This window comes from Pelodiscus sinensis, chromosome 3 (assembly GCF_049634645.1).
Source record: "Pelodiscus sinensis isolate JC-2024 chromosome 3, ASM4963464v1, whole genome shotgun sequence".
Classification (NCBI taxonomy): domain Eukaryota; kingdom Metazoa; phylum Chordata; order Testudines; family Trionychidae; genus Pelodiscus; species Pelodiscus sinensis.
In genome coordinates, this window is record NC_134713.1 from 146,792,955 (window position 1) to 146,806,045 (window position 13,091).

General features: G+C 46.7%; 1 protein-coding gene across 7 annotated transcripts in view; it reads right to left on the bottom strand.

Moving 5' to 3' along the window:
• Positions 1 to 12,382, bottom strand: part of LPGAT1 (lysophosphatidylglycerol acyltransferase 1) — a 252,317-nt gene extending 239,935 nt beyond the window's left edge. For 2 of the 7 annotated variants that reach the window (XM_075925144.1, XM_075925143.1), the window contains exons 1-3: positions 11,930 to 12,370; positions 11,105 to 11,281; positions 9,529 to 9,796 (exon numbers count right to left, since the gene is read on the bottom strand). In XM_075925144.1, coding sequence (XP_075781259.1) covers positions 9,529 to 9,766 — 238 coding nt within the window. In that variant the 5' untranslated portion in view covers positions 9,767 to 9,796; positions 11,105 to 11,281; positions 11,930 to 12,370. Of the gene's footprint in view, positions 1 to 9,528; positions 9,797 to 11,104; positions 11,282 to 11,929 lie in introns of all 7 variants that reach the window. The other 5 variants (XM_075925141.1, XM_075925145.1, XM_075925139.1 and 2 more) reach the window with 5 other exon arrangements.
• Positions 12,383 to 13,091: the final 709 nt, after the last annotated feature.

Sequence of the window (13,091 nt, forward strand, 5' to 3'; positions counted from 1 at the left end):
TTCGGTGGTCAAATTCCAGGCCTTAGTGATTTCAGCACCAATGATTTCACTAGGTAATATGGTACCTCACCACCATTGGCTCCTTTCTACTGCCCTTCAATGCATATTGCCTGCACGTTGAGTCCAAGATCAGTCTACACAAGATTTTAATCAATGATTTTTGCTCAAGCAATTACCGAGACAAGACAAGGACTCTCAACTGATTCTAGTCAGCTCTGCCTTTAAACACTGGATGGAAAGTGTCAGAAAATTGAGGACTCCCAAATAGACTCTACACCACCAGAAATAAAACCAATTTCCATCTTCTGTGACTTCCAGTTAGATGTGACTCACTATCCTCTGCTTAGTGTTCAAGTTATGGTAGACCCTAAGCAAGGTCATATTAAGTTCAGGTCTTTTACGTTTTAATCATACAATATGGATAACAACATTTCATTCTCACAGCTCCAAGTCTTAAGTGAATTTCAACCCAAAAGAGCCAAAATCGATCACCTTGACACAGCAACTGTGTCTACTGATCCCTGTGGCAAAGTAGGTATGTCTATATAAATAAGGTCTGCTCATGAAGCATTTTCCTACAGTTGATTAACAGATGGCAGTAGATAGCTCATTCAGACCACTGGCTGATAATAGTCACCCACCCTGACCAGTCATTAACCATAGTCATGGACTCACCCTACTCTCCATTGTCTCTATGATTCTCTGATGACCTGTGACAAAAAAGGAGGGTGGAAAGGGAAACTGAAGGGAGACACCTCTCCAAATTCACCAATCAAAGAGCAGTATTGCCAAACCAAAAATAACAAGGAACGCCTACACAAAGTTATGAGACTGGTCTACAAATCATAAGATTTTTTAAAATTAAAACACGTTGGATTTTTATTGGCCTTTTGTTTGAGTATTTAGGGTTCATGTTTTAAAGATTTCCTCCTTAGCTGTAAGGCCCAAAAGTATAGAGAACTTTTTTTAAATGAAAGTTGAGATTCCTACATAATCAACTGACTCCAGGCCTTTAGAAAAACACCAAATGTTTTGAGACTCACGGTCAAACAATGGAGGAATTCTTGTGAGCCTATGCTTTGCCCACAGTATAAATAAAAAAAAAAAAAATCATCATCTTCTCCACTAAACATCCTAATGAGATACTGCAAATGCTGAACTGAATTCAACAGCTCCTGATATGAACAGGTATCAACCTAGTTTTTCATATCTGAGATGGGTTACCAGGAATCATACATGACAATATGAAATCTTTCCACTCTCAAGTCAGCATATTCACAAAGCACCTATAACTTTGATCCACACATTTATTGGATAAAGAAAGAGAAAGGAGGGGAAGTAGTGTAGATAAATGTTCAAATTATTAAAAAAAAAATACACCTGAAGAAATTAGGACTGGGCTCCTACATCTCACCTTCAGAGAAGACTAGGACACTTAAGACCAGATTTTCAAAGGTGTGTAAAGATCAGATAGGTATCTTTGAAGATCTGAGTTGGCAACTGTCTCTTTAGGAGCTTAATTACCTTTGAAAAATCTGAGCTTAGATGTCCGAGCTTAGATGTCCAAGTCCAATTTTTAAAAGTGACTTTAGTCACTCAAGTGCTTTTGAAAATTTTAACTGGGGGCCTAAAGAGACAAAAATAGATGAAAAGGCAGGAGATAGGGTATTCCTTTTAAAAACATGTGACATCTATTTTTAATTAAATTTTAATATCATTTTTCTCCCAGGGGCAACTGACCCCTCCGGCCTGCCCCCCGCAGATATATTAACTTATACATGTGCAAGATGTGAGAACCATCCCATGAATCTGTGGTTAGTGTCTGTGGCACCTGCTTCTGGGTGGTGTCTCAATGCTGCCACATTCACCTCCAAAGAGGGGGCTTCCCAACGCAGGCCCTTGCTGCTGACCCCCAAAGCATCCACAGGCCCAGTCTTTCAATGGGCCCACTTCCTAGGGCTCATTGATCTTACATCTGGCTTCCATCCCCTCTCCAACCCCCATCAGAACTACTGTGCCCTCCTGGCTTAGGAAAAGAACAAACAGGAGGACGAAATTAACCCACCCAGTTTCATGTCCCCTAGGCAGGGAATGAGCCTACATTAGGCCCCAGCTGGAGTATCATGTCTAGTTCTGGGCACATTTCAGGAAATGTGGAGAAACTGCAGAAAGACTAGAGAAGATCAACACAAATGATGAAAGGTCTAGAGAACATGCGATATGAGGCAAGGCTGAAGAAACTGGCCTTGTTTACCTTGGAAAAGAGAAGACCGAAAAGGGACATGAGAGCAGCTTTCAAGTATCTAAAAGAGTATCATAAGGAAGAGGAAGAAAAATTGTTCTGCTTGGCCTCTGAGGTTAGGATAAGAAGCAATGGGCTTAAATTGCAGCAAGGGAGGTTTAGGATGGACATTAGGAAAAACTTCCTGCCTGTCAGGGTGGTTAAACACTGGAATAAATTGCCTAGTGAGATTGCGGAATCTCCATCACTGGAGATATTTAAGACCAGGTTAGAGAGACACCTGTCAGGGATGAGCTAGGGCAACTCAACTTTGGAAGCCCCAGGGGCCACACTGATATTTACAGAACATGCTGAGGGCCTCAACTTAAGTGTGGATGCATATGCAAGCAAATATATGCAAATAGCTTCGCTCACACTGACCGGCATGAATACAAAGATTAAGATAAGACTACACAACACACAGGCCCCATTTAAGTCAGTTCTGCTGATATTAATAAAATGCAATATTTACCCGATTTCTACCCATGTGACAGCACTTTTCATGAGCAATGACAGTCCAAGAATTTAACTACTAAAACACATATCGACAGAAGATCATTACACTGGCTACTTTTTTGTTTTGGCTCCCACTCGCCGGCCACGTGTTGATCCCCACATAAACCCAAACTGCACCGCGGGGCGCAAACAAACTGGCCGTGGGCAGCATACCAAGTTATTAATAAATATTTTATAAACCTTTACCTTTTCTCTCTGCTGCCATGTCTCCTCTCCTTGCTCCATCATCTTCCCTGATGCCTGCTGCCCCCCAACTCCTCACCCTCCTCTGCTGTCCTGACTCCTGCCCTTCTCACTGCCCTCAGCCCTCCTGCGACCTGCCCCCCTCCACCAGCCCTTCTCTCCCCCTTGTGCCCACTCCTCTAGTAGCCCCACTCTGATCATGTGAGCTACCCTTCCTCATCCCCTCTTCTAACACCTCCCTCTACACACCTGCCCTGCCTCTCTCCTCTGGTGCTGGTCCCTCCCTTGCAGGTGTCTGCCCTTCTGCTCCACCCCTAGAATCCCCTGGCACCTGCACCTTCCCTTAGCCCTGCACCCTCCTGGTGCCTCCCCCTTCCCTTACTGCCCCTGCCCCCTTTTTCCCTGATGCCCATCCCCTCACCACTCTCTGCCCCCGTTCCCCTCACGTCCCTGTGCCCTCACACATGCCTTGCCCCATCCCCACCTCTCATGCCCACCCCTTCTTTCAAGCCTTCTCCCAGCACCTCCTCCTCCTCCCCCCTCTAGTCCCCAGTGCTCTTCCCCTCACCTCTCCCAGCATCACCCTGTCCCCCCTTCCACTGACACCTCCCCTCCTGCCCTTTTCCTCATTGTCTGAACTTGGCCCCCTGGCCTCCACCCTGTCCCTTGGTGCCTTCCCCTTTCTTCCCCCTCTGCACAAGCCCCTTCCTCTCCCACTCCTCCCCCTCCCCACAAGCCCTCTGCCCCTCCGCATAAGCCCCTTCCTCTCCCAATCCTTCCACTTAGTTTTCCCCCTCCCTTACCTTCTGCGGGGCTGGACTCTGAACCGTGTGCACCGCTGCCTAGCACTTTTTCAATTTTAAAATCCCGGGCAAACATGATGTCACGCCCAGGTGTCTCCCCACTCACCTGCAAACGGCACACAAAGCAGCAGCAGCCGGCAGCGTGTGCAGGTAAGTGGGAGCTGAGCCGACTTCCGGGTGCAGGGTACGGGGCCCCCTTAGGCACGGGTCCCGAATCGGCTTAAGGCTGGCCCTGCGCCTCCGTCCGGTATTTCTTTTTTTTTTTTTTTTTTTTTTTTTTTTAAAACAGGATGGAGCCCGCAGGGAGAGAGAACTTTTTTCAAGGAGAGGAGAAAAAAATAAATAAATAAATAAATAAAAACACACACCACACACACCACCACACACTGGATCCAGCTGCGACCCCTCTGTAAGTTTGTCGCGACCCCCCTGGGGGTTGCAACACACAGTTTGAGAAATGCTGTCTTAAGCCTTTTCCCCCCCTCTTTCAGCTTGCCCAGTTACCCTCTTTCATAGTCAGAGAAGACACATACTTGACATATTTCCCTCATTTGTTCCTGAATCCTTTTATACACATTTCCTTTAAAATTATATATATATACACACATACACATACACACCCACCCACCCACACACACCCACCCACCCACCCGTATTTTCCGGCATATAAGGCGACTGGGCGTATAAGACGACCCCCTAACCCCTTAATTTTTTAGTTAAAAGATAGGGTTTCGTCTTATACCCCAGCGCCCCTCCGCCTCCTTTGCTCCCAGTGTCCCTAGTCTGCTGGAGACGGTCCCCAGCAGACCAGAGGCACCGGGAGCAAAGCTGCAGCAGCGGCGGGGTCCCGCGCCTCTGAGGCTTTGCCAGAGCCTCCAGCAGACCAGGGACACCGGGAGCAAAGCCTCTGAGGACGCCCCGGCAGCAGGACAGCCCCGGCACGCCTGGGCTGCCCCGCCGCCTGTATAACCGGCGTATAAGACGACCCCCGATTTTTGGGGGATTTTTTTTAACGTCAAAAGTCGTCTTGTACGCCGGTATATACGGTATATATCAGACTGCATGCTAGTATATAATTATTCGCAGGTGTATCCAACTGATACACAGAGGATAAATGCTTTTCCCATGGTTACATACCAATTAAGTGGTAGAGAACCTAGTAATCCTGACTTCCTTTTTACTTGTTCTAACTACTAGGTATATCAGTATATTTTAAATACATAATTTGTTTGGTCATCAAACTTTTAAAATAACTAAATTTGGTTTTAAAAAATAGACTATGATACAATTTATATTTTTCCTCCACCCTGCACGTAGGGATGGAGGAAAAAGCTTATCGGTTAGTGATACGTAACAGCATTTCCCGAAGTGTAATCCGCAGCCCAGTACTAGTCCTTAGGAAAAAAAAAAAAAAAAAAAAAAAAAGATCCTCAAAAAAAAAATTCACGCACAATTCTTGGGAGAGAGCCCGCCGCCGCGGTGTCTCTGCCAGGTATGCACCTGGGTGGTGGGGCTAGATCCAGTAGGCGCTAGGACCCAGGGAGAAGGCCAGGCGCCATGCACACCAATGCAGAATGCCCAGCACCGGACACAGCCGGGGGAGCTGGCGCTGGCCGATAAACCTGCTGGAATTGGGGCCAGGAGTAGGGGCAGAACAACTCACCAGACGGGTAGGGCCAGCCACACGCCCGGGGCAAAATGCAGCCCGCGGTTTCACCCACGAACACAGGCGTGACTGGGGGAGAAGACACGGGGCTACTCACCCAACCTCCAGGGTCCATATGACCCAAGTCACCCAGCAAGCCTGAGAGGGACCTTCTAACCTTACCGGTCCCAAATGGAGGCGAAGTAGATACTTCGTGGTTGGGATCGGGAAACCACCCTTGGCAGTCGACCAGACCCACTCCTATTGGCACTGGGGACTTCAGGAGGACCAGAAACAATTTGCATATTCATCATTTGCTTAATGAATATGAAAATAAATGTTACTAGTCCTACAAAGGCTTGTGAATGGGTTTACTGGTCCCTGGTATCAAAATGATTGGGAACCACTACTATATAGACTACATGCATTTGCCTCTCACCTCTTGCCAGTAAATTTTTTAGTAGCCTGACCAGCAGCCCAGCTCAGTCCTGGCTTGCACTGGGTTCTGGACCTACCCCCGCTGCAGCTCTGCATTTAAAGTGTATTAGAAAAGAGCCAGGCAGCCCTGCTCGGTTCCAGCTTACGCCAGGTCCGGAAGCTCAGACCTCCCCCCATTTAACATCCCTTGTGATTGCCATAGAGGGCAGAAAGAAGTCACCTCTTTCACCTGAAGCAGAATATTTTCAGGTTAAAAAAATAATACCCACTGCCCTTCATTGTACCACACTGCCATCAGTCTTAATTTAGTTATACATAAAATTAGCCAAGAGAGGGCATATAAGAGTTCTTTATTCCCACATCTATGTAAGATGCCACCTATATTTGATCTTTAATTCATAAGAAAGGTTTCTCAGAAAGATATCCATAGCTTAGATTCTATACTGGTCAAAGTGAAAATTTTCTCGTTTTGTCAATAGATGCACCTTAATTTGCAGGTGTACAATACAGCTATCATTACTACTTATCTTCTGTTTGCATGCACTGAAGCTAGTGCATACTAGTTCCAATATATTTCTAAGTAACTAACCTTAGTCCTAGGTCTGGACACTGAAAAAGATAGAAATATTCTATACCAGATTATCAGCTAATACCCAATGCCAATCTCTTCACTGTAAAATAGCAAGAGTAGCAATTGAATTCTGTACAAAAGTAGTACATCCACCACATATCTTATAAAAAAAGAAGGATCCAGTGTGACCACATTATAAGCATGTACTCCAGATTAGGGATGTTAAGAGATGGGTATTTAACTTAATCAAGTACAGGCGGCCCCCGACTTGCGACACGATCAATTCCTGGGGGCACTGTAACTCGAACTCACATTTAAGATAGGCGCTGTGGTAAATGTGAGCCGAGGACAGAGTCAGGGGGTTTTGGCCCCTTCCTCACTTACAAAAATTGTCATAAGTGCTGGGGGAGGGGAGGAGGAAGGGCAACTTGGGCGATTGTAATGCTGGGGTTTCCTGTATGCAATAAAAATTCTATCAACTACTTGATTAGTCAATAAGCAGCCCAGCTCAGTCCCAGCTCGCACCAGGTGCAGGGCCAAACACCGTTCTACAATTTAAAAGGCAGCAGGAGCCAGGGGGTGGGTGGGAAAGCAAGCTGCTCAACTCCTACTGTGCTTTAAATTGCAGAGCTGCAGCAGGGTTTGGTCCTGCAGCATGAGCCAGGACTGAGCTGGGCAGCCCGCCCAGCCAGCAGCAAACTCTGTCCATGAGGGATCCCAGTGAGGAGTTGGGACCCCGCACTGCGGACAGCCCCTGCTTCACGGCAGCAGCCCCTCTTGCTGCCTCTGATACCATACAAAGAAGGAAGAGTTGTAAGAAAATAGAGAAGAAATGCATGCTTTGCTTCATTATAGGCAAGGCTAAAAAATTATATATATATATATATATATATATATATAGTTTCATCCACACCTACTTAAGTGTATTCTCTTATTTTATGAGGACGCAGTATCTGATTTAAAGACTTTCTTCCGCAAGTGGCAAGTAGGGTCTCCTGGCCTTAAAATCATTCAAGAAAACACTTCAACTCTAATGTTAATTCTCTGGTTCAAGTTAACTTTAAATATACATTCTAAGGAGTTTTTCAATAAAAACAAAGTTGTTCAAATTAGCAAAATGCCACACCAATTAGCAGATGTATGCAGATCATGTTGAAACCATTTTTCACGCAAGAGGCAAAAGAAACCACACAGTTCTGCAGTCAGTAGGGAATAGATCCCAAAGAAACTGCCTTCAAAATTCACTGACAATCATATAGTCATGGGACAACAGCTTAAATTTTAAGCTAGAATTTTCCATCTGCACATACTATCCCCAGGGTCATATTCTGAATGAATGTTGCCTTACCATTATGCTGATATCTTTCACATCCAATTTACACACACTCTCAATAGCATAAGGGTCCCTCTTTTCAAGCAGAAAGAGCTTTCCTTTATTGTGATTAGAAAGCGAAGTGGACATCTAAAGAGTTCCTGCCACTGCAAATACTATGTGGACTTCTTTTAATAAGCAAATGTAAACATACAAAGATTTAAAAGACTAGCACATCTGAAAAAGCTCACACTGTACCAGGCAAAATACAGGACTAACAAGATGGTTTATTAGATGATGAGCTTTCGTGGGCCAGACCCACTTCCTCAGATCAAATTATTTTCTTCCATTATTTGATCTGAGGAAGTGGGTCTGGCCCACGAAAGCTCATCATCTAATAAACCATCTTGTTAGTCTTTAAAGTGCTACATAATCCTGTATTTTGTTTCAGCTACACCAGACTAACACAGCTACATTTCTATCACTATTGTACCAGGCAAGACAGTTTTAAAGCAGTGCAACATTTATGACAATCCTATCTTCACAGACTGGAAATTGTTTTTGCTGCCACTACTACCTCTTCAAGAAGAAACAGAAGCTCACCTAGAACATGTGCATCTTGAAAAGACACAGCACAAGGGACCAAAAGGCTCCTGTAGCCTAATCAGTGTTTTTCTGGGAAGAAAGAAAGATCCAACTGGGTCAACACTGAGAATCCTGACAAACTAGGAGTCTGGCCAGACACCATTAGAACTGTACGCTGTCTTTTTATACATGGAAAAGACCTGTAGAAGCATCCTGGACAGGAAAGAAGGAGATAGACAATTGGGGGCGGAGGGAGGTCGTTCACATAGCTCTCTAGACACATTTACTCTATCCCCCTCCCCGCTTCCAAAGTCTGAGCGCAAAGTGTTGATGTTTCTCTTCTTGCACAGCATGCAGCAGCCAAGATAAAAGTCATCACATTCAAGGGCACATCTAAAGCCTTCCTTAATATTACAGCTCAGTCTTTTACCCTGAAAAGTCTACAAAGTCTAAAGGCAAAAAAGAAGTTCAACAATAATTAAAAGTTAATACATGCAGGATATAAAACCTTATATTCAAAACTTTTCTATGTGTAGGTCTTCAGTTACCATTAAAGAGCTAGAGATGTGTCCCTATTTTTCCATCTATATCCAGGAGGAGATGTTCCCTTCTTTTAGAAGCAGCAAGAGAGAAAATTCCAGATGCAACTGATATGGAATACAAGAGTTACTCTTCAGAGATGAACTTCATTGCATATGCTTTACTCTTGAGTATTGATAGTGCAGGTGGAGGTGATCTGGAGATATGTACTGCATGCTTATTTAAAGGAGGTTTGTTCAAAGTGTAGATATTTCATCTTCATACACAACAGAAATAAATGCTTTTCAGAGGTGCTACTATTCCACAGATCAAAACAAGATAATCTAGGGCCTTGAAAAAAAAATAGCACTGCTAAAGCCATGGATCTCTCAAACATAGCAAAATACCAATTGAAGCAACAGAGGTTCTTGGTACTAACATGTTCTTGTGAATCCAAACATATTATGTATCATGTTAAGATATTTTTGGAAGATCAGTTTTCATATGATAAATATTAGATTCAATTATGTTGCCACCCAGGAATACAGTGCATGTTTTCAATAGAGTCCTGGAAAAACCATCTAATTGTATTCATATACATCACTATTATTCCCTATTTCAAAGTTCATTTTTAATTACTATACTGGTACTTGTTAAGTATTAAAACACACTTACCTGTATATCCTGCCCACCAGCCCCAGGAAGCCACCATAGCTAAAAGCCATTTAAATAATACTCCTTCGATATACCAGAACCGCTTACTGTCCAACAGTCGAAGAGGCTGCAGTATAATTAAATACAAGACGTAGGATGAAATAGCAACCAGGTTATTGGCAACCATGAAGCTGAACCTCAGGAGTGCTTTCAGAAGTATATAGCCCACCCTCTGGGCCTGTTCTAAAGTCACAGCCATTCTCTTCACACCAGAGTATGCAGGCTCTTCCTACAATAAAAAAACAAAAAAAACCACAAGATAGAATCATTACTTACAAAATACAATGAAAAATCCTGGTCTACGGAGCCAAAATACGAGTAAGATAGATGTAGCATTCTCTTAACAAAGCTTTCTACTCCAGCCTCAATCAGTTTTTATGAGCATCTCCAGACAATTTTCTCTACCATCTAATTTTGAGGTATGGAGGATGCAAACCAAGTACATTATTCTCTAGTCAACATTTCCATCAAAATTTGTCCCAGAGAAAGTCAGAAAAAAGTTACCACCACCCCATACCATCAATGTGATAAATCACAGCTTTTTAATGCAGTGAGTAAAACATTTCTGGGAGTTAGAAAGAGCAGTCACACACATCTACAGCTACAAAATAAGTCAAATGGCATATCAATAGACTTGGAAGGATCAGGTTTTATCAGTAAATGTTGAGTTCACTATAAACACACAAACCAAGGAACACATTGATAACTGAAATGTACAGGTAGAAAAAGAAAAATGCTACAAGAACCTATTAAAATGAAAATAAAATGCCTACATGAAACTAATATGTGATGTTGGTATTTGTGTTTTAATGGTTATAAAGCTTTAATTTTCTGGATCTCAATATCTACCATCATAAAGTAATTATTGTCTAATTCCAGAGGATTACTCCTATAATTCCATACTCCTGTGAAAATTTAACTTGATGAACAAATAGAAAAATGCTTAAAAACAAAGCAGTTGACAAAAATAGAAAAATAAAATTAGTTCTGCCAAGCCTACATATCAAATAGCAAACGATCATATAAATTACCTAAACATACCCTTGTAAGTGAGAAGGAGGAGAATATATTCCCTTTGGCTGGGCAGCAAATAATAACGGAACCAAACAACAGAACTGGAGGTGCTATGGGCTGGGCTGGGCTGGGCCGGGCCTTTTGCTTTCCCTTTCAAACTCAGTGACTTCCCAAGGCTAACAACAAAAGGGACAGGAACGAGATCTCCTCCCCCCCGCTCGGAAAAGAAACACTCAAATGTTTCCAAAAGGGTTTTTACCAAGGAGCAAAGAGGAGATGAAAATAACGACACACAAGCCTCCTCTCTGCCCTTCCAAAGTCAGCAGCCACCCGCGAAGAGGCAAGGTTTCCCTCACCCTGCGCGCTGCGAAGCTTGGCTGAGGACAAGCGGGAGAAGCAACCCTAATCCTGGCTGAGCGGGGGCAGGTGAGGGCACCAGGGGCAGTCCGGAGAGGCACCGGGCAAGGCGAGGCGGTGACAGGGGCCATTCCTCGGGTGACTGACCCCGGTCAACGGGACTTACCTCCTACGGCGCAGGCGAACTGAGGAGGCCGCGGCGGGAGGCTGTGGCGCGTGTCGCGGTTGGCGGCGGCGGCGGCTCGGCGGGGCAGCGGGCTCATGGACCCGGAGGTGGCTGGCGGGCCCTGGGTAACTGGCCACGAGTATTCAGCGCCGGCCGCTCTACTCCCCTCGCAGCACCCTGCGGAGAGAAGGCGGGGTCAGGGTCCGCGCCTACAGGGAGCAAGAGCTGGTCGGGCCGCATCCCGCTTTCCGGCCTCAGGCCTATCACACCCTCCCCGCATAGCTCCACGGGGCGCCCTACCGCGGCCCGCCGCGCCCGGCAGCGCCGCCCTACCAGCGGCACGGGCCCCAGGGTCAGCCTGACATCCCCTCCAGGGGCAGCAGTGAGCAATCCCCGCCCCACTGCCCACCCGAAACGTCGGAAGGCGACCCTCGGGGTAAATGGGGAGGATCCTGCCCGCCACCCCATTCCCGGCCGGAAGGGACTCCCCGAGAAACAATGAGGGACCCTGCCCTGTTCTCCACCCCATTCCCGAAGAAGCGAGTCCCGGAGGAGCCATGGGGAGACCCTGTCCTGTCTTGTACCCTATTCCCGGAAGGCAGGCACTCGGGGAGCAATCGGGGGACCCTGCCCTCCACCCCATTCCCGAAGAAGCGGGTCCCGCAGGAGCCATGGGGGATCCTGCCCCACCTCCCATCACTGGAAAAGAGAGCCCCGGGGAGATATGTGCTTCTCTCAGGGAGGAAGGCAGGAGTACCAGCCCTTCCCGCACGCCCATCGGGCTGGGTCTCCCTTCCAGGTAGAGGCCGAGCCGCGACTCCATACCTCCGCGTGGCTGGCTCTGTCCCCACAGGCGCTGGGGGGCACGAAGAATTCATGCCGCCGGCGGCTCTGGCTGCCTGGGCCCCGCGCTGCCTACCACCCCCGCAGCCGAACTAGCTCTCTGCCGTGGCTGCTGGTCCCTCGCTTTCTATCTCGTTCCTGAGGAAGCGGAGGCTGCAAGAGACAGGAGCTGGGCTCTCACTGCAGCAAGAGCGACTCCCTTCGTCCGACAGCTCCCTCTAATGAGCGCAAGCTGGCTGCGCCCCCGGCAGGCTAGCCAGCGCCAGGTGGCTCCTCCTCTTCCCCATCGCCGGGCCCCACGCCCAGCTCTTCAGCATTGCTTTCCCAGTCAGTACCGGCGCTCGCAAGCCATTTGCAAGTGGCAAGAGTAGCTCAGGTACAGAGGCTAATCGCTTTCCCCCTTAGCACAGGAGTGCCAGTCCTAGGCCAACAAAGACGGGCTCCACTATTCAGGGCGAGTAGAGATTTGCACATAACAATAGAATTACACTTGTTACGTAATTAGAGCGAATCTCCCTATGACACAGCACTTGAACTGAGGCTCGGAATGATCTGAGAAGCTACACATCTTGAAATAGTTCCTTTATACACATTTTAAATGGCCTTCTGTTAGTTTTGGAGAAAAAAAATCCCTCTAACAAAGAAATGGCAGCTTTGAGAAATGAATGTTGATTCACTTTTAGAATGTAACAATCTAAGATGAACATTCCTTTACATTTTAGAAATAATTTTGATTAATAAACCATTACCATGTCTATCTAGGGAAAGGGAGGCAGGGTGGTGATGTACATGGCCAGGGGGTGGGGCCTGGCTGTGTACGTCACCACCCCGCCCCCCCTTCACGCCCCTCTTTGCCTCCCGCCATGGCGCTCGGCTGACTTCTGCGCCACTCAGCCAGGCTGTTGCCGGAGAGCCCAAATGGCTGCTTGCTCCGCTTGCTCCTCCGCAGCAGCCCGGCTGAGCAGCGCAGAAGTCATCCAAGTGCCACAGTGGGCGGCAAAGGGGGACTGGGCGCTGACATGGGGTGTGACAGCAGCTCCAGGCCTCACCCTCTGGCTGTGAACATCACTGCCCCGCCCCCCTTTGCCTCCTGCTGTGGCGCTTGGCTGACTTCTGTGCCGCTCAGCTGGGCTGCCGCGGGGGA